The sequence below is a fragment of the Taeniopygia guttata genome, chromosome 20 (genome assembly GCF_048771995.1).
Source record: "Taeniopygia guttata chromosome 20, bTaeGut7.mat, whole genome shotgun sequence".
Lineage (NCBI taxonomy): Eukaryota > Metazoa > Chordata > Aves > Passeriformes > Estrildidae > Taeniopygia > Taeniopygia guttata.
The window spans coordinates 625,803-653,080 of NC_133045.1; the positions used below are offsets into that span (position 1 = coordinate 625,803).

A 27,278-nucleotide genomic window follows, 5' to 3' on the forward strand; every position below is an offset into this window, starting at 1 on the left:
AATTCATCTTTTCTCATCTCATTTTTGGTGGGTGTCCCGCAGATAGTCCATGGGTGTACCAGAGCCAGAGCCCTGCTCCACACAGCCCTGGCTTGGCACTGTCTCCATGGGCCAAATCTGCTCAATCTGCCAGTGAATCCTGTGGAGTGCACAACTCTGCTCATGCTGATCATAAATAAAGACTTTATAGGTGACACCTGAACTCTTTCACAGAGAAAGCAGAAAAGATCCAAACTGATCCTTCCATTTGCTCAACAGCAAAGCTTGCTCAACAAGACAAAAATGCTTGCTACTCCTTGCCTCCCTACTGTTGCCACGGCGAGGAGGGGAGAGGAGGCGGCGGCCGCTTTTCCCCTTCGGCTCTGCGAGGCTCAGTTCTAGCGCGGGAACAGACGAAATGGCGACAGGGTGCAAACACGTGTTTATTGTGGAAGCGTGTTCACGAGACTCCAGGGCACCGAGCAGGGCTCGGTTATACCCCATGCTGGGGCCGGGGGGGAACCTGAGCCGCGGCCAATGGGACAGGAGGCAGGGGACAGGAGCAGGGAAACCCCAGGGACCGCAATGGGAAAGGTGGGGGGGCGGGGGACAGGGACCGGACCACATGGTGAGGGGGAGTGATAAGGGAATGCAGGGTCGGGACAAGGGACCGCGGGGGGAGGGGGAGTGAGAAGGGGACGCAGGACAAAGGGGTAACGCGTGGGAAGGGGGCAGGGGGGATGGGGGGGGGAAGAAGAGAAAATTAAAAATCCTACAGCTCACTTTTTTGAATTTACATAAAGGAAAGGGAGTTCTGAGGTAAAAACAAACTAGCAACGTTACAAATTCGAGAGACATCAGAAAGTGATACACCAGTCATAGTTACAATGAATGGGGCAAAAATCTTTTCCACATTACAATTTAAGATAAAGGGTACAAAATTATCATAAACACATTCTGTATCAAGGATGAAAGCAGGATTCATGATGCAATGCTTGTGGTTTTCAAGTTCTAGCAGAGCAGAAGCAGACAGCGAACAGCGATGTGGTTTCTCCAATTTGATTGCGAAGTTGGCATAGCATTGTGGGCAGTAATTAGAGAGGATGATCTTTCCTTCTATAAAATATAACTCAATCCAAGAAGTTATTTCCAAATTATCACAAGCAATGGGGAAGACTTGTATTGAAATAATAAGGGAACTTTGGGCAAGGTACATTTAGGAGATGGGATAAAGGGTGAACCTGGGTGCCACTCTTTCAGGGGAAGGAAAACAGTGGAGTTCTGGTCCAGGTTTCCAACTCCACTCCCTTAAAAGGCCCCCCCCCCCCCCACAGCAAAGGGGAAAGCTCTCTTACAAAGGGAGGTCCTCTAATGGAGGGGCCCCTCCGGCAATCCCTCCCATCAGAGGGGGGGCCAGAAGAAGAACTGAGGGATTAATCCAACCTCACCTACCCCCCATTAGGGGCTGGCTCGCTGCAGGATGGTGCAGGGCCATTGGGGGAGGGGTGGGGCTGGCGGGAAAATGTGGGCGGAAGAGAAGGGTCAAGGCAGGAAAATGGGGTCCCTGTAGCGTGGCCAGCGCCATCTTGGGAGGGGGTGCCGGGTACACTGCATCTCGCCCAGGAAGGCACGGCATATGCCACCCCTAAGGGAGGATAACAGTGTCCGGCAGGGCGCTTGGGGCGGCTCGGCCGCTGCCATCCCCAAGGGGGAAGGTTTGGGGAAGTCTGTAGGGAAAAGGGAAGGGGGGGCTTCGCAGAAGCTGAGGGGAAAATCTACAGGAGAGGGGCCCAATGCGGCTGGAAGCTGATGAAATGTGTGGATGTGAAGGGCCTCTCTTAGGATGTTAACAATTCTCCCATAGCTGACGTGTCGCCATTTACAATTCTGTCCCATTGGTGTCCTTTCGACCCCCTCTGCCCCCATAGCCCAGAACAGGGAGGAGAGGGTAGAAAAGGCAGCTTTCCGAGAAAGAGAAGGAGCTTTCTAGTATGAGTTACCCCAAAAAGACCGAGCGAGGTTGCATCCTCCTCGGAAAAGAAAAAGCCTCCCGGCCGCCAGGGACATGCAAGCCTACAGCCCCTGTCTGGATGCGGACGGTGGTTAAAACGCAGAAAAGAAAAAATGTAGCCCAGCTGCCTCTGGACCCAGCCAGGGTCCCTCCCTGCTCTGACCCAACTTACCCTCTGGGCTTGGGCGGGGAAATCTCTATCTCTCTCCTCGGTGGTGGAAAATCGCGCTGAACTGAGAACGTATTCTTTCGCAGTTTGGCTCTCCCAGAAGCCTGGGTGTTCCCGTTAACCAGAGTTCGTCCCTGAAACTTTGGGTTCGGCCACTGTCAACCTCTGGTCCCCATTCAAATGCCGTCCCCCTGATGGGCCACTCTTTGAGCTCGGTCCATTGAGCCACTGCCAAACTGTCCTCTTTGTCCTCGGGTAAGTCTACCTGGCTCCCGGCCCCTGCAGTCCGGCTGCCCCGGCAGCATGGCTGCTCCCGGGCGGGTTAGAGAGCACACCGGCGAGGACAGAAGAGGGTCCCAGAGCTTCGGGTTTATTTTCTGCCTGGCACGTCAACTCCTCTTAGTGTCTGCAGAGCTCTTGCGGCAGCAGAGTTCCTTTCTCTCTCCCCCCTTTCACAAATCAATGGAAATAACCATCCTCTGCTACCATTTGTTGCCGTGTGAGATCGGCTCCGGGCGGGCGCCTGTGGGCACGGCAAGGAGGGGAGAGGAGGCGGCGGCCGCTTTTCCCCTTTGGCTATGCGAGGCTCAGTTCTAGCGCGGGAATAGATGAAATGGCGACACGGGGCTCAGGTGCAAACACGTGTTTATTGTGGAAGCGTGTTCATGAGACTCCAGGGCACCGAGCGGGGCTCGGTTATACCCCGTGCTGGGGCCGGGGGGGAACCTGAGCTGCGGCCAATGGGACAGGAGGCAGGGGACAGGAGCAGGGAAACCCCAGGGACCGCAATGGGAAAGGCGGGGGCAGGGGGGCGGCAGGGACAGGTCACATGTTGAGGGGGAGTGATAAGGGAACGCAGGGTCGGGACAAGGGACCACGGGGGGAGGGGGAGTGATAAGGGAACGCAGGGTCGGGACAAGGGACCGCGGGGGGAGGGGGGAGGGGGGATGGGGGGGGGAAGAAGAGAAAATTAAAAATCCTACACCCTACATCAAATTCCCCATAAAATTTGGTCTCAGCATGACAGAGGTTGAAGAATGGAAGATAGGGCAGGTTATACTAGGTAAAATGCCCAGAGACGGTATGGTCTAGCTTGAAGAAAGCACAAACAAGGCCTTGGAAATAAACTCTTTATTGCCACCACAAGGATGTGGTCTGTTTTTACTGTCTGAGGGCTCTTCAGCTCTCCAGTCACACACCTCACTTGCGTCAGATGAGCTTTGGGCACTCTGTGCTGTGCTCTGGCCTGGGCTGGAGGGATGGGCTGTTGGGAAGTCTATGGGTCCATGGCAGGAAGAGTGTCCTCAGTGGCACAGCTCTCCATTCCGCCTTGGGATGTGGGTGGTTTGCGACAGGCCCCTGAAATTTTTTGTCAGGGGCTGGTGCAGGCCCAGATTGACTGATCTGCTCTAGTACTGAGTCAGCAATCCGATTTGACATGGTCTTTATATTCAAAGTGTTGGCTAAGGCTGTTGACTCTAGGTTCATTTTTCTTTTCAAGTTCTCCTTCAGCATTGCACAATCCTCAGGTTCCATGGTTTTGGCACCCCCAGCCCCTTCTGCAGGGGCAAGTAACATCGCTTTCAGGCTCTGCTGTTCAGATGCTCTGGGAAATCCTTGTCCTGCTTCCATGCCCTGCTTTTGAAGTGTCTGGGACAACTGCACTTGTCTGTTGGAGACATTACCCTCAGGAAGCTCCAGGATTTCAGTGTACTCACAGCCAGTGTCTTGTTCAAACTGAGAAGTTATAGAGGATTCCAAGGTGTAGTGAACACTTTCAACAACTTCTGTGGTGAGTGTGTCAAGGGAAGTCTGTGAAAGTGCTCTGTCTGCAGTGTCCTTGGATTTGTCTGCTTGGGTGGCTCTTCCAGAAAGAGGCAGTTCCTCCCACTTGACTGCTACCCCTGTTGTTGGCTTTATGAAAGACAACGGCAACCTGGTTACAAGAAGACAGCACGGCAGCCCGGCCTCGCCCGGGCTACTCGGGCTAGCAAAACACGCTGACACCAATGTGGTGGACGGTCGAAAGCGTTTATTACCTTATCTCATGGGTTTAAATAGTCTTGGGGGACTTTGCTACGTCGGGGGGGTTGGTAGGGTCTCTAGGTTAGTCGGGAGTGGAAAACTACTGGGTTAGGTGTGGTTACATGCTCTGGGGTTAATAGATAACGTGAAGCAGGGAGAAGGGGGAAGGGTCCCTCTTTACATCACATCCTGAGATCTTCTGTTCGCCTGTCCCTATCTACCACATCTCCCCTCCCCTTATCATAAATAAAATGAGGTAGTCGTAGATATAGGCACTGGAGTGAGGTACAAACTTGTAACTTGGTAAGGAAAGGTTGGTTTGGTAAACCTGAGTAATTTTCGCAAGGCGAGTCTCGAAGGCTTTTGCGACTGACTGTGTTCGCAGTTTTTGGTTTACAGCATTTGTTGGTGGCCTATGAACAAAATGTTTGCCCTTTCTAGACGGGCCTGAACAAACAAGACTAGTTTGTTCAGTAGGCACAGTCCTATGGTAATAGCTAAAAGCAGTATTGCCAGTGGACCTACCAGGGCGGAAATTAAAGTGGCAAGCCAAGGTGATTGATTGAACCAGGATTCAAACCAGCTCTGTTGGGTTTCCCTGTCTCTCTTTCTCTGAGCCAGTCTATTTCGGAGTTCTGCCATGGAGTCTTTAATAACTCCCGTATGATCTGCATAAAAGCAGCATTCCTCTTTCAAGGCTGCACACAGTCCTCCTTGTTGCATGAACAAGAGGTCCAGTCCTCGCCTATTTTGTAAAACTACTTCTGAGAGCGAAGAGACTGATTTCTCTAGATAGGAGATGGATTTCTCAATCCTCTGCAGGTCTTCGTCGATGGTCATTTGCAGCTGAGAGAGTCCGTGCTGTTGGGTTGCGATGGCTGAGACACCCGTGGCTGTGCCAGCTGCTCCCAGGCCGAGCAGCATTGCGATGGTTATACCTGTGATTATTTCTCTTTTGTGGAGTCTGTCAGGTTCCTCGAGAAGGTGGTATATCTCTTCGTCTGAGTGGTACAGGACCCTAGGAACAATCAGAACTTGGACACAGAAATCGATAGAGTCATTAAATTTGGCAAGGAACACACAAGGACTCAGTCCGGATCGCTGGCAAACCCACATCCCAGATGTGGATGGGACCACCCACTTATTGGTTTTTCTGTTGGGCTTGACAACTTTAGTGCAGAAGTTGCCTTTCTGCTTTGCTAAGGTTGCATTGCCAAAACATCTGCCCTGTCCTGTGATTTGATTCAGGGTGATTCCTCTGCGGGGAGTGTCCCATCTGCACTGGTGGGGGGCACTGGCTGTGGAGTAACTGAAGGGGGTATCTAAAGCAATGCCTTCGTAGAAAGGGGGTTTAACATCATAGCAAAGCTAACAGGAGTTAGTCAGGTTCCGTTTGGTTTCGTTTAGGGTTAGAAAGGTAGCTTCTAAACAGGTTGTCTATGTGGAACACGAAGGATGGGGTGTTCGCTGTGGTGACCTCTTTGAACACCTTGTCACTTGAAAGATGTTGCATGACCCACCTAAATGGCTGGTGAGGGTATTGGCCTGGGTCGGCTTGTCCCCCGGCCACAAGCCCTAACAGCAAAATCGCATAAAGACACTGTGCATGTCTGGGTCTCACCGCCGTGGGACTCTCGGGTTTTGTCTGGCGGTTTGGTGGTTTGTTATCTCCCTCTGGAGCAGGGGTGTATGCGTCACAGGGACGGTCTACTAGCGTGTCCTGCAAACAAAATTCACAGCTTTTCATTAGTTTTGTTCTGAAGGTCAGGTTTGATTGACCTGAGTGGACACCACCTGATTTTGTCCTCTTTTTTATATGAAGCGTTATAGCTACAAATTGGGTGCTTTTCCAAGCTCGGGACGGCCCTCCCACTCTGTTCACTGGAGGGACTTTTTTGCATTGCCAGTGTCGGGGCCACAGCGCTTGGGGAAACATCGGGCAGTCTGCTCCTGTGTCTGCTCAAAGCTGAAGCCCTATTACGTGGGGGTCTTGACTGCCATAGAGGCGGCATGTCCCCCACACCCCCGGGGGCTCCTTCCCTATTTTCATGGCCAGGGCCACCCAGGGGCCCCGTTCTGGGGCGTCCCCTGCTGACCCTGCGGCACAGGCGCTGTCTGGAGTGGTAGTGGGTACGAAGGTACCGCAGGCTGTGTTGCGGGACTCTGCAATTGTGTCGCTGGCAGGGGTATGAGGTATAAGGGCTCCCCGCCCCACTGGGGGTTGGCATGGATGGGCCGCTTTGTATTTCCGGCAGGAGGAGGCTGGGTGCGGCCCGCACGCCCCCTCCCTGTCCTGTTTCCCTGGGGCCGGGACCCGCATTCTTTAATGAGATGCCTTTTTCTCCCGCAGCCCCAACAGTATATTTCTCCCCAGCTGGTAAACTGGGTTGGTTCGTATTGTAGTTGTTTTTCGGTGCGGCTTAGAGCTTTACTCGGTTTTGTCTTAAATCGCGTTGGCTTTGTTTCCTCCGTCTCAGAGTTCCAGCTAGCTCCCGTCAGCTCTTAGGAGCCGGTGGAGCTGCTGCCGGACTCCGAGTCAGAAGTTGAATGCCGGTGCATTTCCGGGGCTCGGTGCCTTTTTGTCCGGCTCCGAGCTCGCTCCTCCCCGCGGGGGTGGCACCGCTCCCGCCCCCCAGGCTTGCCCTGCCTCCTTCAGGGGGAGGTCTCTCCCTTAAATGATAGCTGCGTCAGGCGCGGCTGCCGATTGGCTCCGTGCCCTCTGCCGCCCTCCTCCTCCTTCTCCCGCGCACGTGCATTCCTGAAACCGCGCGCCTCCCGGGTTTTCGCGCCGAGACCACCCGCGCCCCACCCCTCCCCTTGGCGGCCAGAGCCATTTTCAAAGGGGTAAGGTGGCGGCGTGGTTCGGATTTCCTCCCGAGCCGCGGTTTCTGCGACTCTGGCTTCCCTTGCCAGCTCCTGCCAGAAGCGCTCCGCGCGCTGCTGCACCTCCGGCAACGGGTCGTGGACCGGCGGCGGCGGGACGGACGGGGAAGCCGCGGTTTTCCGGAGGGTTTCCGTGGCAGGGATTGGGCTCTGGCCCGGGGAGGGGGGTGACGCTCCGGGCCCCCCCGGATCCCTGTTCCCGGGCGGATCGTCTTTAGGGGCGGTCTGCGCTCCTGCCCCCACCCCGAGCCCGGGTCTAACTAATAAACACGTACGCGCCGCGCTCCATGTCTCCTGCTCTTCTATTGCTCTGCGCGGGGCTTTTTCTACTTTGCCCCACGCCTTAAGGCTCTTGCCACTGCCTGAGGTTTTCGTGTCCTCGGCCAGCGTGGCTGTGCATTTTTCCCATATTCCCGGATGCATAGCATCCACTGGGCTTTCAGTCGCCCCAAGCTCAAGCAGCCTTGCTATGGCAAGATAAAAGTCTTTGAGCTTACACTCGATACCCCATTGCTTATAAATCACACTTACGAGCCTGGCGATGCTGTCCATGACGCTCGCGGGTCCTGGGACGTCTCCCTGCGCCAAGATACGGTCTGACCACTCCGGCCGCTGCCCTTGTCCAGGTGAACTCCCGCTACCCGAGCGAATTTCTCTTCTTCTCGGGTTTCGACGCCAGATATGTTGCCTTTATGAAAGACAACGGCAACCTGGTTACAAGAAGACAGCACGGCAGCCCGGCCTTGCCCGGGCTACTCGGGCTAGCGACACACGCTGACACCAATGTGGTGGACGGTCGAAAGCGTTTATTATCTTATCTCATGGGTTTAAATAGTCTTGGGGGACTTTGCTACGTCGGGGGGGTTGGTAGGGTCTCTAGGTTAGTCGGGAGTGGAAAACTACTGGGTTAGGTCTCTCTTTACGTCACATCCCGAGATCTTCCGTTCGCCTGTCCCTATCTACCACACCCTGTCTCAGCAGCTTTGGATGTGCTGGATGCCAGACGGTCCCCCAAGATCTCCAACACTGTTGCCACAAGCTCTTTTGCCACCACTTCCATTTTCTGACAGTGATCTAGAGAAGTATCCGAACATTCTACTCTCATGCAGCCTAAAAGTCTTTCTCTGATTCCCCAAGAAGCCCTCTGTAAAAAGCTGACATGCTGATTCCCAGGAATCCTCAACATCTCCAACAGTCTGTACACCACAGTCTCAACCAGCTCTTCAAGCTTCTTGGCTTCTGCTGCAGTTAGTTGCTCAAACACAGCATCCAACAGGCCATTGGCAGTGCCAGCTGGTTTCCTCTGGGAGTCAGCAGCAGTGCTGGCATCCTTCTGGCCCAGCTCAGCTGTGGAGTAAGTTTGGCCCTTGTTAAAAGCTGCTGTCCCTTTTCTGCATCCCCCTGATTTTTGGCCCTTTGGTAGTCTAGAAGGCTTTTGAGGCTGCAGCCCCCGTTTTCCCCGGCAGGAAATGTTCGCAATTCCTGGCAGGTTGGAGCCATGCTTTAATTTGGCCCAGGATGGCAGAAGCCCTTCCTGAAAGGTGACACCAGGTTGTGGGTCATGTTGCTTGGCCCCTGTGTACTGAGGCTTCCCGCAGGCTCAGGCTGGCACTCTGCTTCGGCCAGGCCACGAGGGCAGGAGAGAAGGGCTTCCCTCCGCACGGGATGTGCCTGCACATGGCCCTGCTGCCCGTGCCCAGCTCAGTTCCCTGCGCTGGCTCAGCTTTCAGCCATGGAGTCCTTTCCTCACCACAGCACCCAGCCCAGCAGCACAGCCTTGCACAGTCCCATGGCCCTGAACACAGCACTTTGCCTACCTCTCTCCGCCTTAAGATCTGCTCTGACTGCAGCTTGGTCCTGGTCAGGTACTGCCTGTACTTGTTGAACTCCTGCACAGTGCAAATCACTTGTGGAGGGACGAGAGCAGAATCCCCCAAAAACTGTCAAACCATGCAGTCGGCCTTCCCCAAAACAGCCTGACCCCAGCAGGAGAGGAGCTGCCCCCAAGCCCTCCACTCATACCCTGGTGTTGGGGACACTGATGTCCCCCCAGACCAGGCTGAAGAGGCAGCATGGGGCAGGCTGAGAAGGGCAGGCCTGGGGCTTGCCAGGCCAATGTTGGTGCTGCTTCTGCTCCCAGGGACACCAGCGCACGCCTCTGTCCTCTGGCAGCAGCAGGCGGCTGCAGCAAGGGCTGTGGGAGCCCTGCTTGAAGAGGGCTGTTCTTGATCAGCCTTAAGTCCAAACCTACCTTGTTGCCACTGGTGACAAAGCCCTGTTTCTTCAGCAACCGCAGCACATCCTTGCTTCTGTGGTACTCCCGAAGGATGGGGTCATGCAGGCAGTTGTATGCCGGGCTGAGGTGGTGGCAGTAGGGATCATCCAGAGAGAAATAAGGAAGTGGACAGTGGAGCTGTAAGAGTGAGTTTCCAGAGTATGAAGGGGGCAGGAGAGTGCAGCAAAGAGGTACTACATAGTACCTGTGAAAAGTTAAAGATCTTCTCCATCCTTCTGTAGGCACAGAGACCTGCATAGACAGACTACAGGCCTGGGCTGGGCCAGGGTGGACTGTGATGGGTTAGGGGAGAAAAGACAAACCCCACAGCAACCCCACCAACAAATAGGTATTTTAGGCCACCCGGAAGAACGGCAGACCCATCCACAAATTAACCTTCAAAGATTCAAATGCAGCCAGTGGAGAGAGGATGAGACCATTCTCCTTGGGTTAGGCAGGCCCAAGGGCTGTGTTGGCTACTTTCACCTCCACAAAATCTCTACCTTGGGAAGGTGCAAGGCAGGGAAGCCCAAGCCTTTCCAGAGGTGCCAAGAAGGCAAGCAGAAGGTTGGAATCTCCTTCATAGGTGCCCCAGGGCCTGGCTTGACATTGTGGCATGAGCTGGAGGGATGAGTTGCCCTGGCACCCAGACACACACCGCTGCCTGCTGAAGGGAGGGGCCCAGCCACACACATGCACAGTGCCAGAAAACCAGTGCGAAGCTGGACAAGTGCTTTCTCCTCTGTATTCCAGGAAGCCTGGAGCTTTCCCTGCCTAGTCCTGTCCAGTTGAAGGGCTGCAGCTCCTGCTGTAGAACAGGCAGCTACAAGAAATCTTTGCATGGTGGGGACTCAATGAAAGAAGAGAGATTTTCTACCCCTTTCTATTTCCATTACCTTTTCACCCACCTTTCCCCTGCAGAAGACAGGCTTGGATCCAGGTGCCACAGGGATCTTGACTGCAAGTGGGAGTTTTAGCAGTTCCGGGTCCATTTTCCTCGTATTTCTTTCTCCCAGATGTGGTCTTCTGGTACTGAGATGGGAAGACACAGACACTCAGGTGTTGCCCAATAAGCCTCCTGCATGGCAGTCCCAAAGCCGTAGAGCATCACCCCATGTCTCAGGCTCCCCAGCAGAGCCCTCTATATTGGCCCAGTGGTCCCCTCCCCCCTAATTCCCAGTACACTCAGCAGTGCCTCTGCCTTTCCTCAGGACACCAACAGTGAGACGGTGCTCCATAGCTCTTGCCAAGACCTCTCATGGTGTTGTGATACCACTCTGACTCTTGCTCCAGAGACACAGCAGCTGGTCTCCTGGCTAAATATAGCCATGGGGCATTGTTCCATCATGCTGATGTCACATCACTGCATTGTCACATCACTGTGCTGATACTGTGTCGCAAGAAAAATGCCCACCACACCTAGGGGGAGAGGTTGGCCTGCCTGAAGGCCCCTTTGGACAGCCCTGTGGGCCACCCCCGCTCTGGCTGACTCAACTGTGAGAGCTGCTGTCCACAGGCCTTTCCCCCCCTCCTCTGTCCTGTCATTCTGTGAGGCAAAGCTCCCTCACCAACAGGAAGGAATGGGAGGAATTGTCACACCAAAAATGCCCAGTTTGGGGGCTGCTTTTCCTCCCTTCCCTTTTTAGACCTTCTTCCCTCTCATGGCCACAGCTGGGGAAATTGCAGCAAACTGGATATTTGGCCCATCCCTGGCAACATCTAAATCCTGGTTCACATCCTGAGAAACAACAGAGAATTACAGGCTGAGGGAAAGCCCTCTCCTCCTCTTTTGTCAGGCTCCCATTCAGCCTAGACACCTTTCTGCCACCTTCCCAATGTCCCCTGCCCTGGTGTCTGCAGTCCCCATCTGCTCTCAATTCCAACCCCGTCTTGGCTGTGCTGCATGATCACCCCCTGCTTTCACAATTCTCGGAGATTCTTATTTAATGCTACCAGGTATGGTTGTATTTGTCTGTCCTCTAATCTCGGATGTCCTACAGGCATAGCATGGGTATAAGGCATCCCATATAACATTTCAAAAGGTGAAAGTCTCGTTTCGGAATGAGGCATAGTTCTTATATTTAATAAGGCCAACAGGAGGCATTTTATCAATGACATTTTTGTTTCTAACATCAATTTGGCTAATTGGGCTTTTAATGTTTGATTCATTCTCTCAACTTGCCCTGAGCTTTGGGGGTGCCACGGGATGTGGTATTCCCATCAAATGCCTAAAGCATCTGCAAATAGTTTAATAATTTTTGTTGTGAAATGTGTTCCTTGGTCCAAACCAATGCAGCTTACTAACCCATATTGAGGTATAATTTCTTCCAATAAGATTCTTGATACTGTTTGGGCTGTAGCCTGGGAGCTTGGGAAAGCTTCCACCCAGTGGGTTAGTTTGTCCACTATGACTAATAAGAATTTGTATCTCCCGACCTTGGGTAGATCAGTGAAATCTACCTGGATCCTTTCAAAAGGCCGATAAGCTATTGGGCAACTCCCCATTGTTAACTTTCGGGAATTTGCCCTATTTATTTTTTTGCAAATTATGCACCCCTGCACCTCCTGTTTAGCCAATTCATACATAGCTCTGCAGCCAAAGAATCTCAAGAATTGCTCTGCCAGAGCTCGGGCTCCCCAGTGTGTTTGTTGATGTAATCTTTTCAAAATCTTCCTAGTGTATTCCTTTGACAACAATTCCCTCCCATCTGGTAATTTCCACTTACCTTCTTCCAAAAGTCCTGATCTCTTGATAACCCTCTATCTCTTTCTCAGAGGGGTGGAGGGGGAATTCCTGGGCTTCTCCTTTTTCAGCCTCTGGGGTACTTACCTTTAACAAAGCAGCACTTTTTGCCTCTTTGTCAGCTAAGTTGTTTCCCTGAGTCCTGAACTGCATTCCAGTTTGGTGTCCTTTTACATGAAGCAGGGCAATAGATTCTGGCCCTCTGATGGCTTTTAGGATCTGTTTAATTATTTCTTCATGAATCAGTCTCTTTCCCCATGTATTTAGCAGACCTCTTTCTTCCCAGATTTTTCCAAAGGTATGCACTACCCCAAATGCATATTTGGAATCAGTGAAAATTGTCCCCTTTTTCCCTTCAAGACCCAGCAAAGCCCTGTATACTGCATACAGCTCACAGGCCTGAGCCGACCATCCTGCACTCAGGGGCCCAGATTCTACCACCCCTCCCGTCTTCTTATCTATGACTGCATATCCTGACTTTCTTTTGCCTTCCACCACCCTTGCAGAACTGTCCACAAACCATTTCTCTACTTCCTCGAGTTCTTCCTCTTCCAAATCTGGTTGCATTTTGGTCTGTAATTCTACCATCTCAGCACAGTCATGGGAGGAATCCCCTGGGACTGCCCCAAACAAGAACTGGCAGAATTTTTTGCCGGGGTATTTTTAGCTCCAGGTCATGGGAATGGATTAGAATAGCTTCATATTTCAGAAGCCTGGCGTCTGTCAGCCACTTGTCAGCATTTTGCTGCAAAATGCTTCTTACGTTGTAAGAGGGGAGTAGATGGCTAATGAAGCCCGAATGTTACCTTTTTGGCTTCTTCTACTAATATTGCCACTGCCAGAATTGCTTGTAAGCAGGTGGGCCATCCCCTGCTGACAGGATCCGGGACTTTGGATAGATATCCGACTGGTCTCTTGGCCCCTGCCCAGTCCTCAGTTAGAACTCCATGGGCAGTGTGATTACTTGCATGCACAAAGAGCTGAAAGGGCCTTTTTACATCAGGTAGACTTAATACCAGAGCTGCCATGAGGGTTTCTTTTAATCCTCTGTAACTCTCTTCATCTCTTTCAGTCCACTTAAGTCTATCCATGGTAAGCTTGTCATATAAAAACCTTACCTTTTCACTGTACCCTTCGATCCATTGTCTGCAAAAGCCCAAAAGCCCCAGCAATTGCCTGACTTCTCTTTTTGTCTTAGGGGGAGGCAATGCAATTATTCCTGACACCCAGTCTGGGTCCAGTTTCTTTTTCCCTTTTGTCAGCCAATGCCCCAAGTATTTTACTTCAGGTTCAGTGAATTGCAATTTAGACTTTGAAACTTTCAACCCTCGTCCTCCCAGGAAGTTCAACAAAGCTATAGTTCCAGTCCTTACTTATTCCTCCTTAGAGCCAGCTTAGAGTCATCTACATATTGCAGTAGTTTGGTCCCAGGGACTGGCACAAATTCGCTAAGCACTTTTTCAAGGGCCTGACCAAAAAGGTTGGGTGAGTCTACAAACCCTTGAGGGAGGGAAGTCCGCCTCAGTTGTTGTTTACTATGTGTGTCCGGGTCCTCCCATTGGAAGGCAAAATAATCACGGCTTCCCTCAGCTAGATAACAAGTCCAGAAGGCATCTTTTAGGTTGATCACACTATACCACTTGTCATCTGGGGACACATTGTTCAGCAAAGTATATGGATTAGAGACCGTGGGAAACAGAGTTTTTGTTCTTTGATTTACTGCTCTTAAGTCTTGTACCAACCGATAATTACCATCTGATTTTTGAACTGCCAAGATAGGTGGATTATGTCTTGACATGCAAGGCTCTAAGGTGCCCTTTTTTATTAAATCCTCGATTATTGGTTTCAATCCCTTCCTTCACTCTAGAGGTTTGGGATACTGTTTCACCCTCATTGGGTCTTCTGGCCTCTCAATTTCAATGTTGAATTGGTTCCATGTCCAGTTTTCCAGCTTCCCCTGGAGTGTGCCAGACCCTGGAATCAATCTTCTTTTCATCCTCAGTAGTTAGGTTGTATAAACTTAGCATGAGTTGTGAGTCCTTTGCAATTATACTTATTCCTAATATTACCATTAAATCCCTCCCCAATACATTGTATTCCATTTCTTCTACTAATAAAATATCCCCAACACATATTTTATTATCAGATTCTATTTCTACATCTTTTAGGACAGGGACCTGAAAGGGTTCCCCTTTTGCCCCAGTCACAGTCATAAAATCCTTACCTTTGATGCATCCAGGAGGCAGTCATTCGACTGTGGTTCTCTCCGCTCCTGAATCAACTAAAAAGACTAACTCCTGTTTTTGGGGTCCAACCTTTAATTTTCTCAAGGGCTCTCTAGATGTCCATGACCCCAAATTATAAAGCCCCTGACATATCTATTCTTCTTGAAAGACCATTTCATCTTTTATTATTTTCTTACAGTCCCTCTTGAGGTGTCCTTTCTTTTTACAGTAAAAACATTCGGGGGCACTTACCTGTTTGTTTGTCTTTTGTGTGTATCCCAGCTTTCCCTGGGGCTTCCAGGCTAGAGCTGACATTCCAGCCATTTGTGCTTGTGCTTCCCTTACTGTTGCCACCAACACCCTGGCTTGTGTCTTTTGTTTTTCCTCATCCCTTCTCATATACACCTTCTGTGCTTCTGTCAATAGTTCTGTAAACTTTTTTCTTGCCAATTATCTATTTTCTGTAACTTTCTTCAACTGTCCTCCTATGATTTAGCAACTAATTCTGTTTCTAAAAGGACCCCCCCCAACAGGGGATTCAGGGTCAGTACCAGAATACATTTGAAGACTTTTTCTGAGCCTCTCCAGCCACTCAGTAGGAGTTTCATCCTTCCCCTGGCATTCCCCTAACACCTTGCTAATATTTTGTGCCTTTGGGACCGCTCCCCGAATACCTTGTATTACCATGTTTCTCAATCCAATCATTTTTGCTTGGTCCGCCTCCATCTGAGGGTTCCATGATGGTCTTTGTTCTGGCCACTTTTCCGCCCCACTCCCGCCCTGGGGGTTCCTGAATTCCCAATCCTTTGTGGCAGCCTGCCTTATCATATCTCGTTCTTCAGCATTAAACAAGGATCTTAATATAGCCAAGATATCATCATATGAATATATACTATTTCCCAAAAATTCATCCAACCTCTCTGCCACCCCCAACGGGTCATCCATTAATTTTCCCATTTCCCTTTTGAAAGCCCTTACATCCCCCATATTGATGGGAACGTTTATGAACGTGATGACTCTGGGGGCAGTTGGGACCTCCCTTAAAGGCTATAGGTTAGGCCTGTACCTTTCATCATCACTATCTCCCGTGTTTTCTCTCCTCATTTTCCGCCGAGTTCTACTGGCAGGAGGAGATGCGTTTTCCCCAGTGTGGTATGTGTGTGTGTATGTGTCCCTGTGTTGTGTGGAAAGGGGAGGCTGAGAAGGTCCCAGAGCATCTGCATCAGGGACTTGTGCATTAGGTGGCGATGCAGACTGAGCCAGGGGCGCTGATGGGGGTGCTGCCGGGACCCATGCTTGAGCTGGGGGAACCTTGTGGGGGGGGGGCAGGTTTTCTAGGGGTTCCCAAGTTTTGACCGAGCTTAACTTGCTGCCAGAGGTATTAATAGGGAACAGCTGCACTCTGGCATATTCCCATAGCCTGGCATAGTCCAATTCCTCATCGCCCCATTCCTCTTCCTCGTACAAGTGATCCGAAAGTGCTTGACAGAGCTTACTTTCAAAGGTACCAAAAACAGGCCAGTATTGGTATTTTCCAATTTCCATATTTCCCCACACTTCTACACAATAGTGTATCATTTTTGATTTGAACCTCTTCCGTCTCACAGATAAGTCCTCCCAGTGTTCTAACATCCAACCCAGGGGGCTTTCCCTCGGAATCTCAGGGAATTCGTCTTTTTTCCCCTTTCTTGTTTTTGAATGCTTACCTTTTCCTGCTTCCAGGTGTTTACCCTTTCCTGGCTTAGAATTTTTCCCTTGAGGTCCCCCCTGCACCTTACTGTTCTTTTGTCCCATATTTAAAAGTTTTCCTTACCATATTCTCCAAGTCAGTGTCTGCAAGTCGTTCCAAAAAGTCCGTTGCCCGCGTGCTAAATGTATACTTCGGTCCTGTCCCGAACCGAGCCTTACCAAGTGTCTAAATCAGTCTGTCTTTGACCGAGCCTTGCCAACCGAGTAACCGCACAGTGAACTGTGCGGTTTTCAGCTGGAAGATGGGTGTGCTCTCTTCTTACCTGTTTTCCTGGGCTCCCCAAGCCCAGAGTTGGTGAGGTTTACCAATTTCTTGAGTCCACAAGAACATAACTTCCTTCCCCCGACTCATCTGTGGGTGGATTCCCATAACTCCCCGAGTTTCAGGTTGTATGCGTGTTCTGAGTATACCCGAGTTCTTTTGCTTCCCCTGTAGCCGACCACCTCCCTGGTGGGCTAGTGGAACTGCGGTTTATTGGGGGCCTGCTCTCACGCCGTGACTATGTCACGTCTCACACATACATCCACTCACACCCCACTCAACCATGCAATATTTATGGCTCCTTTTCCCGCATGGATTCTTCATGCACATCGATTTTACGAGTGAAGAATTGCTGCTGCAGCCTCGGAGATTTAGTTCCAAATTCTGAGATCTCAGGACCTGTGTTTTCTATGTTTTTTTTTTTCCTTAATGTGGCTTTGGCAGCTTTTGGGAATCCAGTTGGTTCCAAGGAGTTCCTCTGTCCTGTCCAGCCGCTGGACTCAGTGGGGTGTTGCCTGGATCAAGGATAGGGAACCCCCTGGATACCCCCGAACCGGATCATGTCGGGGGTCACCAAGATTGTTAATAAATGGAAATTTATTCAGCCAAATTAAAAATAAAAATAGTTTTATTAGCAGTCAAATTCTATCTAGCCAGCCACGGAAAAAACAGCGCCGAGCCCGGGATCGATGCTGGGTGTGCAACAAGGAGTCAGCCTCAGGAGAGGTTTTCCCCTTTGCACACACACTTCCATCCTGGCACAAGTGGTATTTTATAGGGAAAATTCCGCCTGAGGCCAAGATTTCGGCAGCCAGACTTTTCTTCCATTCAGAGTCCATAGGTTGATGAGATTTTCTTTTTTGGTGATGAGGAAGAACAATTCAGTGTCTGGAGTTGTTGAATCCCTGGATGAAATTTACGGGAACACTGCATTCACATGTACCTGCCCAAGGATTTCCATGATATCCATCTCGGGTCGTTCACACGATGATCAGCACCTGGGAATCCCTTATGTTTCCAGACATGGCCCATCTCCTGGCCGAGCCACATCCTTTTACGTGTAAATCGGGTTTCAACATACACCAGGTTTTGCCTGCGAGGGTCGGGGGGGGGGGGGGGGGGGGGCTTCTAATACAAACGAGTATAATCTAACAAGTATCCAATTTTACATATTTCATACAAGGAATGGCGCGAATTATGTTTTCTACACATAACATAGATACAAATTGATCCAGCCAAATTAAAAATGAAAAATAAAAATCTTATTTTATATCTAATTCTCTCTGAGCCAGCCACAAGGAAAAGGACAGTGCCGAACCTGGAATCGGCGCTGGGTGTGTGACAGGAAGGACGCTTCTCGGCAGAGGTTCCACTGGACACCCACACCACCCTCTTGGACCAAGCAGTTCTTATAGGAAATTTTCCACCTGAGGCCAGGATTTCAGCAATCCGCCTTTTCTTCCTATTCAAAGTCCCACATGTTCATAAAGTTTCTTTTCTTTCTGTTGAGGTTGAACAATCCAAGTCCAGGTGTGGACAATTTTCCTTGATGGAGTTACAGGAATGTGGCTTTCAGATGTATCAGCCTGGAGGACTCCAGTGATTCCAATATAGGGTCGTTACTGGGATGATCAACGCCTAGGCATTCCAGTATCACCCCGAGGAATGACCCATCTCCAGGCGAGCCACAAGTATTAAATTGTGAATGAGGCTTTGGTTTTTGGTGTAACAGATATGTGTGGGGTGTGGTGGGTAGGGTGTAGCTCTCGGTGCTTGCGTGTGTGCTTGCAACAACAAAATATTACACATATAAAATTATATTTTCATGGACCAAATACCACAATATTACATTGGCACAAATTATAGTAAACATATATGTCAATTCTTTCTGCAATTTTTTTTCTCTTCTAGACACCTGCCTTATTAAGACCACTTCTGAGATTTCCAGGTTAAAATATAAATCCAGACTGAAAACTGTATTTTCAACCTTTTTTTTCTTCCTGTTGCAGTATTTTTAGTAGTCCACTCTGCTTCCACATATTCCCAGCACATAGTTCACAGGCTCTGTCAGAAAAGCACTACTGCTGTACAGTGATGGGGACACTCTAAACTATCCTTTGTGCTCTCTGGCTCCTGCAATGTTTGTGACACTTGGCTGAGGCTAATGTCAAAGAAGCAGCCAGATTTGTGTAGCAACAGCAGTTCCCACAGCTGGAGGAGGAGGAAGACAGAAGGGAAAAGCGCTTGGGCCATGTTGTGTCTTCCTCCAAAGCCCACAAGCACCTGGCACTATGTGGACACCTTGGCCACAGCAGTTACTCTTTCAATCACAAAACCTGATGGGCAGCAACCCTCTGCTGGTCTGTGGCCTCTGAGCAAAATTTCAAGGATTATCCCAGGAAACCTACCTGAACCAGGGAGAATTTATGCACCCACAGTGAACCACTGTAATATTTGACATTAAGAATTACAGCATACATTGATTTTTGTTCTTCTGTGTCAATCTGGTTTGGGCTTTAATCCAGCATGAAACTATCAAAAAAAGAAAATGAAATTGTTATAGATGAATAATGAGATGATTTGCTCTCGCAATTAAGGAATGACCATTGTGTGAATATTAAGAAAAGCTTTAATGATGTATAGTGTTGCATTGTGTTATTGAGTTTGTTCAGTTTGTTAAGTGGTTTAGTCCTGCACCGCCATGTAGGTGGTCCTGCCATCTCTCGCCTCCTCCCATCCCTATGTCAATCCTCTTTTCCCTCCTACCCTGAAATGTAGCCCTTCTGAAGACCCTGCCCCTGGACCCATCCATCACTCAGCAGCCCTTCCTTTCTTTCTGGAAAGTTCCACACGGGATGTCGAGTGATAGGCCTGACAGCCAGGTCTTCTCCTACCCTCCTTTCCCATTGGTGTTCCTTCATGTATGTCACCCTGATTTCCACACCCCTGTTTGATCTCATTGGCCCACTGTACAGTCATCCCCTGGTTACCACCCACTGTTACAAGCCTGTGTGAGAGGCTGCGCACTGCTCTTGCAGGCTGTTTACCCTCCGACCCAGGTAGCTCTTCTGAGCTGCCAAATAAAGTTGGATTACAAACCCCTGCATGAGACAACTCCTTGCCTTTGTCGTCACCGCCAAGGTCTCCCTGGGGTTCAGGAATTCTGAACCCAAAGCTGCCATCCTTACGTCCCAAGGTTTGGGAAGGTGGCCTGTGCTGACCTCGGTGTCCAGCTGAGCCGGGCAAGCATTTCCAGGGCAGACACCACGGCAATATAGTTATGTTATTGTAGTTTAGATGTCATGAAAAATGCATATTTATGATTAGCTTTTCGCAAATGTTACAATGAATATTATATGTGTAATGTTAGAAAGTTATGCTGTATTAATTCTCTTGAGTAGTGTGTTAAATATAGTTTTAGGTTCCAACATAATGTTAAAATAGAGACTATGTATGTGGGGGAAGTTTTTTTAGGAATGAGATAGTTGCTTCGAGGAACACCTAAATCTTCCAAAGGAGAGGAATTTATGGCTTCTTATCAGAAGAAACTAATTTCTTCAGGCCTTGCTCAGACTCCAAGACATCATGAGGATTAAAGGAAACAGCTGACATACAACAGAAAGAGTTTCTTGTTTTAAACAGAATGATGCATAACCATGAAGGATTTATGAATATGCATCAAGTGTATTGTTTTAAGGGTGATTCCTTTGTTCACAAGTCATGCTTTTTGTGACTTAGTGTCTGAGAGCATCTGGACATCTGTAATTCTTTACTTTTTATTGTCTTGTAATTGTCCTAACTCTAAACTTTATTACTCTAATTGTATTATTTTTGTAACCATTTTATTATTATTAAACTTTAAAAATTTTAAAAACCAAGTGATTGGCGTTTTTCACAGATGTCCTCTGTTCTCCCCATAGTTCCCTTTCCCCCCCTCTGTAATGGTGCCATCAGACAGCCTGGGTTGTCTAGGTCAGGTAAAAAGAAGGCGTGCACATCTGCCCCTTCCATGAGGCAGCTGGGAATAGAAAAGCCTGTTGCTTAGGGGATGCGCCATGGCAACACCTGACCTCCAATCCAGTTACAACCAGTTACAAGAAAGCAATCTCCACCATCAAACGGCAAAGAAAAGCTGTCTGACAGACTTTGGGAGGGCCCAGGTTTGGCTGATGCAAACTCTCCCCCCCCCCCCCCCCCCCAAGGGGTATAAAAGACCGAGCATCCATCTTAAAGATGAACCAGCCATGTGGCACCCTTGAGGGCTGCTCTCAGCGCTGTGAAGTTTTCCTTATGTAGACCTTTTGTTTTATTCTTGTTAAGGTTTAATATACCTTTTAAATTTTCAAAGTGAACAGTTGTTTTTCACAAAATTAATTTACCCCTGAACAATTCTGTTACTCACAGCAGGCCCCAGTTTTCTGGCTGTACCAGAAGGTGAACACGACTGAGGGACAGTGACGACACCCTCGGATAGGCACCCACCCACTTCCCGGCACATGGGGCACCAGTGGAGGGAACCGAGCCTAGCCGGCGGTGGCTGCGACAGCCGCGGGCGAGTGTGTGCAGGAGCGCCCGCATCCCGACATCCGCCTCAAGGGGTCAGGCCGCCAACTCTCGCCAGTATTTCACTGTCGTGCCACCGCAGCGCTCAGGCTCCCTGCAGAGCACGGTGGCAGCACGCCGCTGCGAGCCGAGCTCCCCGCGCTGCGGGCCAAGCTCCCCTGGCAGCACCGCCCGCCCCGGGCCGCTCCCCTCAGGGTCCCACGCCGGGGCCGCCCGGCCCCGCCCCCTGCGCTCGCCCTCTGGCCGGAGTGGGCGGGGTTCTCGCGGCCCCGCCCCCAGCGGCGCCGCATCGCGGCGGCCATTTTGTGCGTCTGCGGTCGGTCAGCGGGGTTCGGTGCGCCGCGGGCCTGGGCGGCGTTGCTCCATTCGAACCCCTTTTTCCCGTACAGATCCCTCGGTAAGAGCGCGGCGGCGCCCAGGCAGGCCGGGCTGCCTGCCCAGTCCCGAGCTGCGAGCCCGCTTCTCGGCGGGGAGACGCGGGGAGGGAGGCCGGGCGGGCGCGTCCTCGCGCACAAAGGGCCGGGCCGGGCTGGGCCGGACGGCGCCTCCCGCCCCGGACGGCGCCTCCCGCCCCGGACGGCGCCGAGCGGGGCCGCTCGTGCCTCGCTGCGGCCCGGCGCACTGAGGCCCGCGGCTCGGGCCGGCCTCGGCCGCTGCCCCGTCCGTGGCTCCCCCACGCCGAGCTACGCGGGCAGGTGAGTCTGTGCGGGCCGAACGCAGTCGCCACGGGCCCGTCCGGCGGGGACGGCCGAGTGACCTTGCGGCGGCACCGGGGCCCGAGCCGGGGCACGGGCCGCAGGGCGGGGGCAGTGCCGGGGCCCGAGGCGGGGATTTGACGGGTCCGGAGCGGCGCCCGGCGGGCCGGGTGCGGCGGGGAGCGGGAAGTGCAGGGCCCGGCGGGTCTGGATTCCGGGGTGCCTGGCGGGGCGGTTGTGCGTGACCCGGGAGTGGGAAACCCGCGCAGAGCAGGTACTTGCCCTGCCAGATGTTCCGCGTGGCTTCCGTAGATGATACCGGCGGCTGGAGGCTTCTGTTCCTTTTCTGTCCCATCAGATGTAGAGCATTTCTTTACCGCGCTGCATTCTGTTCCTTTAAACCATTTTAAACGAACAGAAATTGCGGTGGATATTTTCACTAAACCCAAAGCTGCCTCACGTCGTACCTGTGTATTGCGTACGGTTAGGAGACACTGTGGTGTTCTTCCTAGCAGGTCTGTGTTCAGATACGGCTTATTGCCAGAAAAACGGATTTTTGTACCAGTTGGTGATCTGTAGCCATTCCGGATTTAGTTAATCTAAACAGGTACAGTTTTGACAAACTGTTTTATGTCCTTTACTGACTAACAATCAGAGATGTTTCTGTGGTCCCAGGCTGTTTCTACCCTAAATACTTAAAAATGAGTTAGGAGAGATATCTGAAAGTTGATGAGTCCAAGTTAAGTAAAATAAATGTCACTAGGCTACAGAATTTTGTTGTGTTGTATGCAGTAGGGAATTAAACGAAATGCTAAAGCAATCTTAGTGACTTGAATTAACCTTTTGCGAGTGTCTGTACAGCAGTTAGTAATGGACCATCTCTGCAACTAATGCTTTTGTCCTGGGTTCATTTAATTTCTTATAATGAGTAAGGATCCTTTCGCAGAACCAGTTTCTAAAAGAAGTCAAGAAGACTTAAGCAAAGATCAATCATAGCGTAATCCTCTCTTCTAATTTTTGTGTGACTTCTAAACTTTCATAGTAATAAAGGAACGTGACTTAGATGAATGCATGTTTTTTGAGCTAAGTCAGCTTGTGGAATAGTTCAGTACTTTACGCTCTTGCTGACAACTTCGTGGATGTCTCCTCAATGGAAATAAAATTTTGCTTGAGCAGGCTGAGAGTAAAATCTGTCTGCCTATAATTTTAAGGTCAAGTTGGGAATGAGGCTGAGTATTAATTGCTCCTACCTGTCCTACCTTGTCTGAATTGTAAAAAGCATGTAATTAATTCTTACCTTTAATTGGCAAAGCTCTCTGTACTACTTGTTTTTGCCCCTATAGTTCCTGCATGACCAGGCAATAATATTGATTTAAATTCTCCCTCTTGGCCAAGAAAGGAGAACACAACCCCTAATTTAATAGTAGAGGATGATGAATTCTCTGTAACTGCATGTTTTATTTATAACTGCATCTGCAGAAGATAGGTATTGTATGTAGCTGTAATTCAACAGGCTGACACTAGCTCTCCTGCCTGCCTGTCACTGTCCTGTCCACATGTGAACACTTGCATTGTGAACTGATCTAAAGAATGTACATGGGACAGGGAAAGGATTTATTGCTCAGTCCTACAAGGAGTTGTTGTCAGTATTAAAACTGTACTCTTGATAGTTGTCTAGTTGCATGGATACAGTGGGGTAATTTACCTTTTAAGTAAAAAGAACAGTCCTTTGGACTGGTGCATCATACAGAGAAGTCTTGTGAAGTGCTAATGAGCTCATTGTATGTCTGAGTAAATCATCCTTTCTTTTGCTTCAATTAATTCCTTGTCTTCATACTTCATACTTATGCTTGCCTACAGGTTTGTTTTGCTTGTACTTCCTGCAGAAAAATACTTTCTTCAGGCGAAAAATGGTGGCTTGGATCTCTTGGTTTGTCCTTGCTGTCCCAATACCAATAGCTACATGGCCTGTATATTTCTAAAGACCTTTCAGAACTACTGGCATTCCAGTATTTTTGTGACTGCAAACATCAGGCTTAAATGATTACGCATGCATGGGTGTATGCTGTTTCTGTGGTCACTGGCTGCAGATAATAATGCATATTGGAATATAAGCACTCCTTTTGGAGGCATGTTAGTTTGTTGACATGCCTGTGTGTCTTTTTACTGGACTGGAGAACTTTCAACCAGCCTTATTTAAGTGTAGGCAGCTACAGTCTGTCTTATTTTTTCATAAATCTACCTGAAATTGAGTTCTTAAAATTAGTTAAAAGGAAATTGATTAGAAAGGAAAACGTGTCTTTAGCTTGGTAGCCTGTATTAATGAAAAGAGAGGAAGTGTGATTGCTTATTGTGTGGGTTTTCTTTTTTGTTTTGTGGGCTTGATTTTTGTTGTTTGATTTGGTTTTGTTTGGTTGTTTTGGGTTTTTTAATATGAAGTTAGCACCAAAGAGCTTTCCCAATCTTGTTGCTAATGTTAAAATACTAGTTTCAGAATTTACTCACTTTTCTACTGCTTAAATTCAGTACTTCTTTCCCAAGGAATTGGAGAATATCCTCTTCTTCCACAGTGTTGTTGAGTAAGGAAACTATCTTCCACACCTCTGTGCTCCATATGCAAAGGTGAGCATCCTTAGCCTAGACCTGTGCATCAGTGGTGCAAAGACAGTGCTATTGGTAGGGTTTGAGTCAGAAGTTTAGTTAGTCTTAAAAGCATGTGCTGGCATAGCAGGGGTTGTGAGTACACCAGGGTGGAATTGCTTCTTCCCTATATTGTAGTTTGCTAATGGCTTTTTTTGCTCTAAGACCCCATGTGTTTGTATTAGTCATTTCCCTATGCTGCAGCTGTCTTTTTTGCTGCTACCAGGCTTGCAGAAATAGGCAATCACAGTGGTTTTGTTTTTCCTGCTGTCCTTTCATCTCTAAGCTGGGGGACAGGTCTGCAAGCAGCCTTGAAGTGCACCCTTTTATTTTAAAACAAATAGGCAAGGTGCATCCTTCGTACGGGGTGACATATGCACAGATGATCTGTCTACTTAATGAATTAAATAAAGACATAATATGGCAGTATAACTTGGAAGATTTCCCTTTATATGGATGTCTTGAAAATATCCTCTTCTTTATCTACAAGTAGGGTAGATTTGGTTCTGTCAAGGCAGGAAGTAGTGAAACAGAGGGCCAAATTTAAGAGTCAGAATACTGTATACTGACTGGATGAATGCAGTGACCTCTGGGATTTGCAGTAGCCAGTGTTGCAGGTGCTGCAAATTATCTGTGAAAAATGTTTTTCAGACTTTTTTTAATGAATATTTTTACAGGTATATTTCTGTTAGGAGTCAAAAGTCCCAAGTCCAGTTACTGCTGCAGGTACTGTAACCAGATAATTTTTGTGCTTCCCGATTTGCTCCTTGCATTTTTGGTCATAATTTTTTCATCTGATAGCTAAAATTAATTTTGATGCTTGGTGATAAAATCTTAGGTTCAACATCCCGCTGTGTTTACTGTGCTGCTGGAACACCCAGAGCAACCTCAGAGCTGGGATAGCACAGCTGATGGGTGTGGTGCTAGGTGGTAATGTAGCCAGGTAACTGGGATCCCTGTCCTGTAATGCAGGCATTGACTGGGAGATTAGGAAGAGGACAAATGTTTAGCCTCTGGAGGCAACTCCTGTCAAGTGTGAGGGAAAGGTACTCTCTCAAGGATGATGTAATAGTGGGCGCAAGCAGGTGGACCACCATAGAGAAAGGTATCCACTACCCAAGAGAATCAGCTGTGCTGGGGGTAATCTATAGGAATTCAAGTAACAAGCAATCCCCTGTCAATCCACATGAGGTCCAGAGTACATAAATGTTGAGCCCCAGTGCTCACTTGCCAAGTTTTTTTAAAGAAGGTACTACTTTTCCCTGAAGTGGATGCACAGGAGAAATGCTGCAATATTCTCAGGAGGTTAAAAAACCAAACTTAACTGGCAAACTTTAGCAGAGCAGGAATTTGGCAAAATTTAAAACAGTCAATCAGAATAAAGCATTTCATTTAGCAAACTCTATGCATCCAGCCTTACAGTCCAAGAAGGGGAAGTTAGGAGTGAAAAAGAGAGAAAACCAAGATACAGCTGCTATCTTTGATCCAAGTGCAATCTCAGCTATCATCAGCTCCAAGGATGATAGTGAAATGACCATATGCATCTTATGGGTTTTACCTGCTCTGGCCTCCTGTGGCTATGCCTCCCAGGTGGTACTTCTGGTTATCCAGTCCCTCTGGAGCTAGATTGAGGCTGCAGGCATGGGGTGTGGGGCATTGCTTTCAGTGTGCCAGTGCCTGACAATCATTATGGGCTGGACTAGAGGTTCCTGGGGGCAGGGGTGTGGAATGGAGCAGTGCACCTCCCACTTTTCCACAGAACTGCTCCCTCCTCTTCAGTTGATTCTCACCAGTGATAATTTTCTCTAGCTTTTCACAATAATCCATGTGGCAGAAGTTTGTGTGGAACACACCATTGTCGTACACCAGGGCGTTGACATTAATGTCAATGAAGGAAGGAGGACAAGAAATGCTCCAGGTGGTTACCTGATTCAAGCAGTTTGAGATCATCTTTTTTCCTCCTGACTGACATGTGGCTTTGAACTGTCTGAGACTCTGGACAGACTTGAAAGACTCAAGCAGGGTGGAGAGGAAATGTCCTGTAGTCCCAGTTGGCCAGTACTTGAGTACAATGGAGAGTGGAGACTGACAGTGAAGTATTTTGGCCTGAATAAAGTCATACGATCATTGCACCATCACTGAGTGCTACTGTGCCAGACATGCTGGAACATCAGTATGACCTGAAGTCCAGGGCAGCAAAGTGGAGCCACTGTTGAGATTGCCAGTGTGTTTTTCTCCATTCCTTTGCACCAGAATGCAGGCTGCTGTTTTTGTTTACCTGGAGTGGCATCCGGTACACCTGGAAGTGGCTGCCCCAGAGGTGGAAGCACAGTCCCACCATTTGCCATGGGCTGATGTAGGGTGCTCTGGAAAAGAGTGAGGCTCCAGAACACTTGCAGCACATTAATGACATCATTGTATGGGGGCAGCACCACCGAAGATGTTTTTGAGAAAGGGGAGAAAATAATCCAAATCCTCCTGAAGGCTGTTTTTGCTACTATCAGGGAGTTGCCCAGAGAATTCAGTTCCTAAGAGTAAAATGCCAGGATGGATGTTATGAGAGTCCAGCGAATCCAGTGGTCATCAAGGTAGTGTGTCCAGACAGCAAAAAGGAAACACAGGCTTTCTTAGGAACTGTGGGTTTTTGCAGGATGCGTATTCCATAAGATGAAGTACGCATCCTGTAGTCAAAATTGTAAGCCCTCTCTGTCATGTGACATGGGAGAGCAACAATTTTAGGTGGGATTCTGAACAACAACAGCAAGTTTTGGACAAATTCAACAGGAGATTGTGCAGCAGCCTTTGGGCCACTCAGGACAGGATAAGATGTGAAAAAATGTGCTCTACATTGCAGCTGGAAAGCATGGTCCTTCCTGGAGTCTCTGACAAAAAGTACCTATGACTTAAAGACAGCCCCTGGGGTTCTGGATTTGGTGATAACGAGGAAGCTGAGGCCTGTTACACCCCAACTGAAGAAGAGATCTTGACAGGTTATGGAGGGGTTGGAGCTGCCTCAGAAGTGATTGACACTGAAGCACAGTGCTTCCTGGCATCCAGAA

General features: G+C 49.4%; 2 protein-coding genes across 24 annotated transcripts in view; one reads left to right on the forward strand and one right to left on the reverse strand.

Annotated features, from left to right (window-relative positions):
* Positions 1-4,171: 4,171 nt before the first annotated feature.
* LOC140680381 (fibrous sheath-interacting protein 2-like) lies at positions 4,172-12,704 on the reverse strand. The gene is made up of 4 exons (XM_072917136.1): positions 12,606-12,704; positions 10,251-10,374; positions 9,319-9,480; positions 4,172-7,755 (listed from the first exon to the last, which is right to left on the reverse strand). Exons 1-4 carry the CDS (start codon positions 12,671-12,673, stop codon positions 7,705-7,707), a joined length of 405 nt encoding a protein of 134 aa, XP_072773237.1. The 5' UTR covers positions 12,674-12,704; the 3' UTR covers positions 4,172-7,704.
* An 8,441-nt stretch (positions 12,705-21,145) lies between these two features.
* Positions 21,146-27,278, forward strand: part of PHF20 (PHD finger protein 20) — a 73,075-nt gene continuing 66,942 nt past the window's right edge. For 14 of the 23 annotated variants that reach the window (XR_012051558.1, XM_030288868.4, XM_072917024.1 and 11 more), the window contains exon 1: positions 21,146-21,281. The gene's annotated coding sequence lies outside the window, so the exon portion shown is untranslated. Of the gene's footprint in view, positions 21,282-21,323; positions 21,580-22,094; positions 22,187-24,120; positions 24,202-24,896; positions 24,946-27,278 lie in introns of those variants that run through there. The other 9 variants (XM_072917020.1, XM_072917022.1, XM_072917038.1 and 6 more) reach the window with 6 other exon arrangements.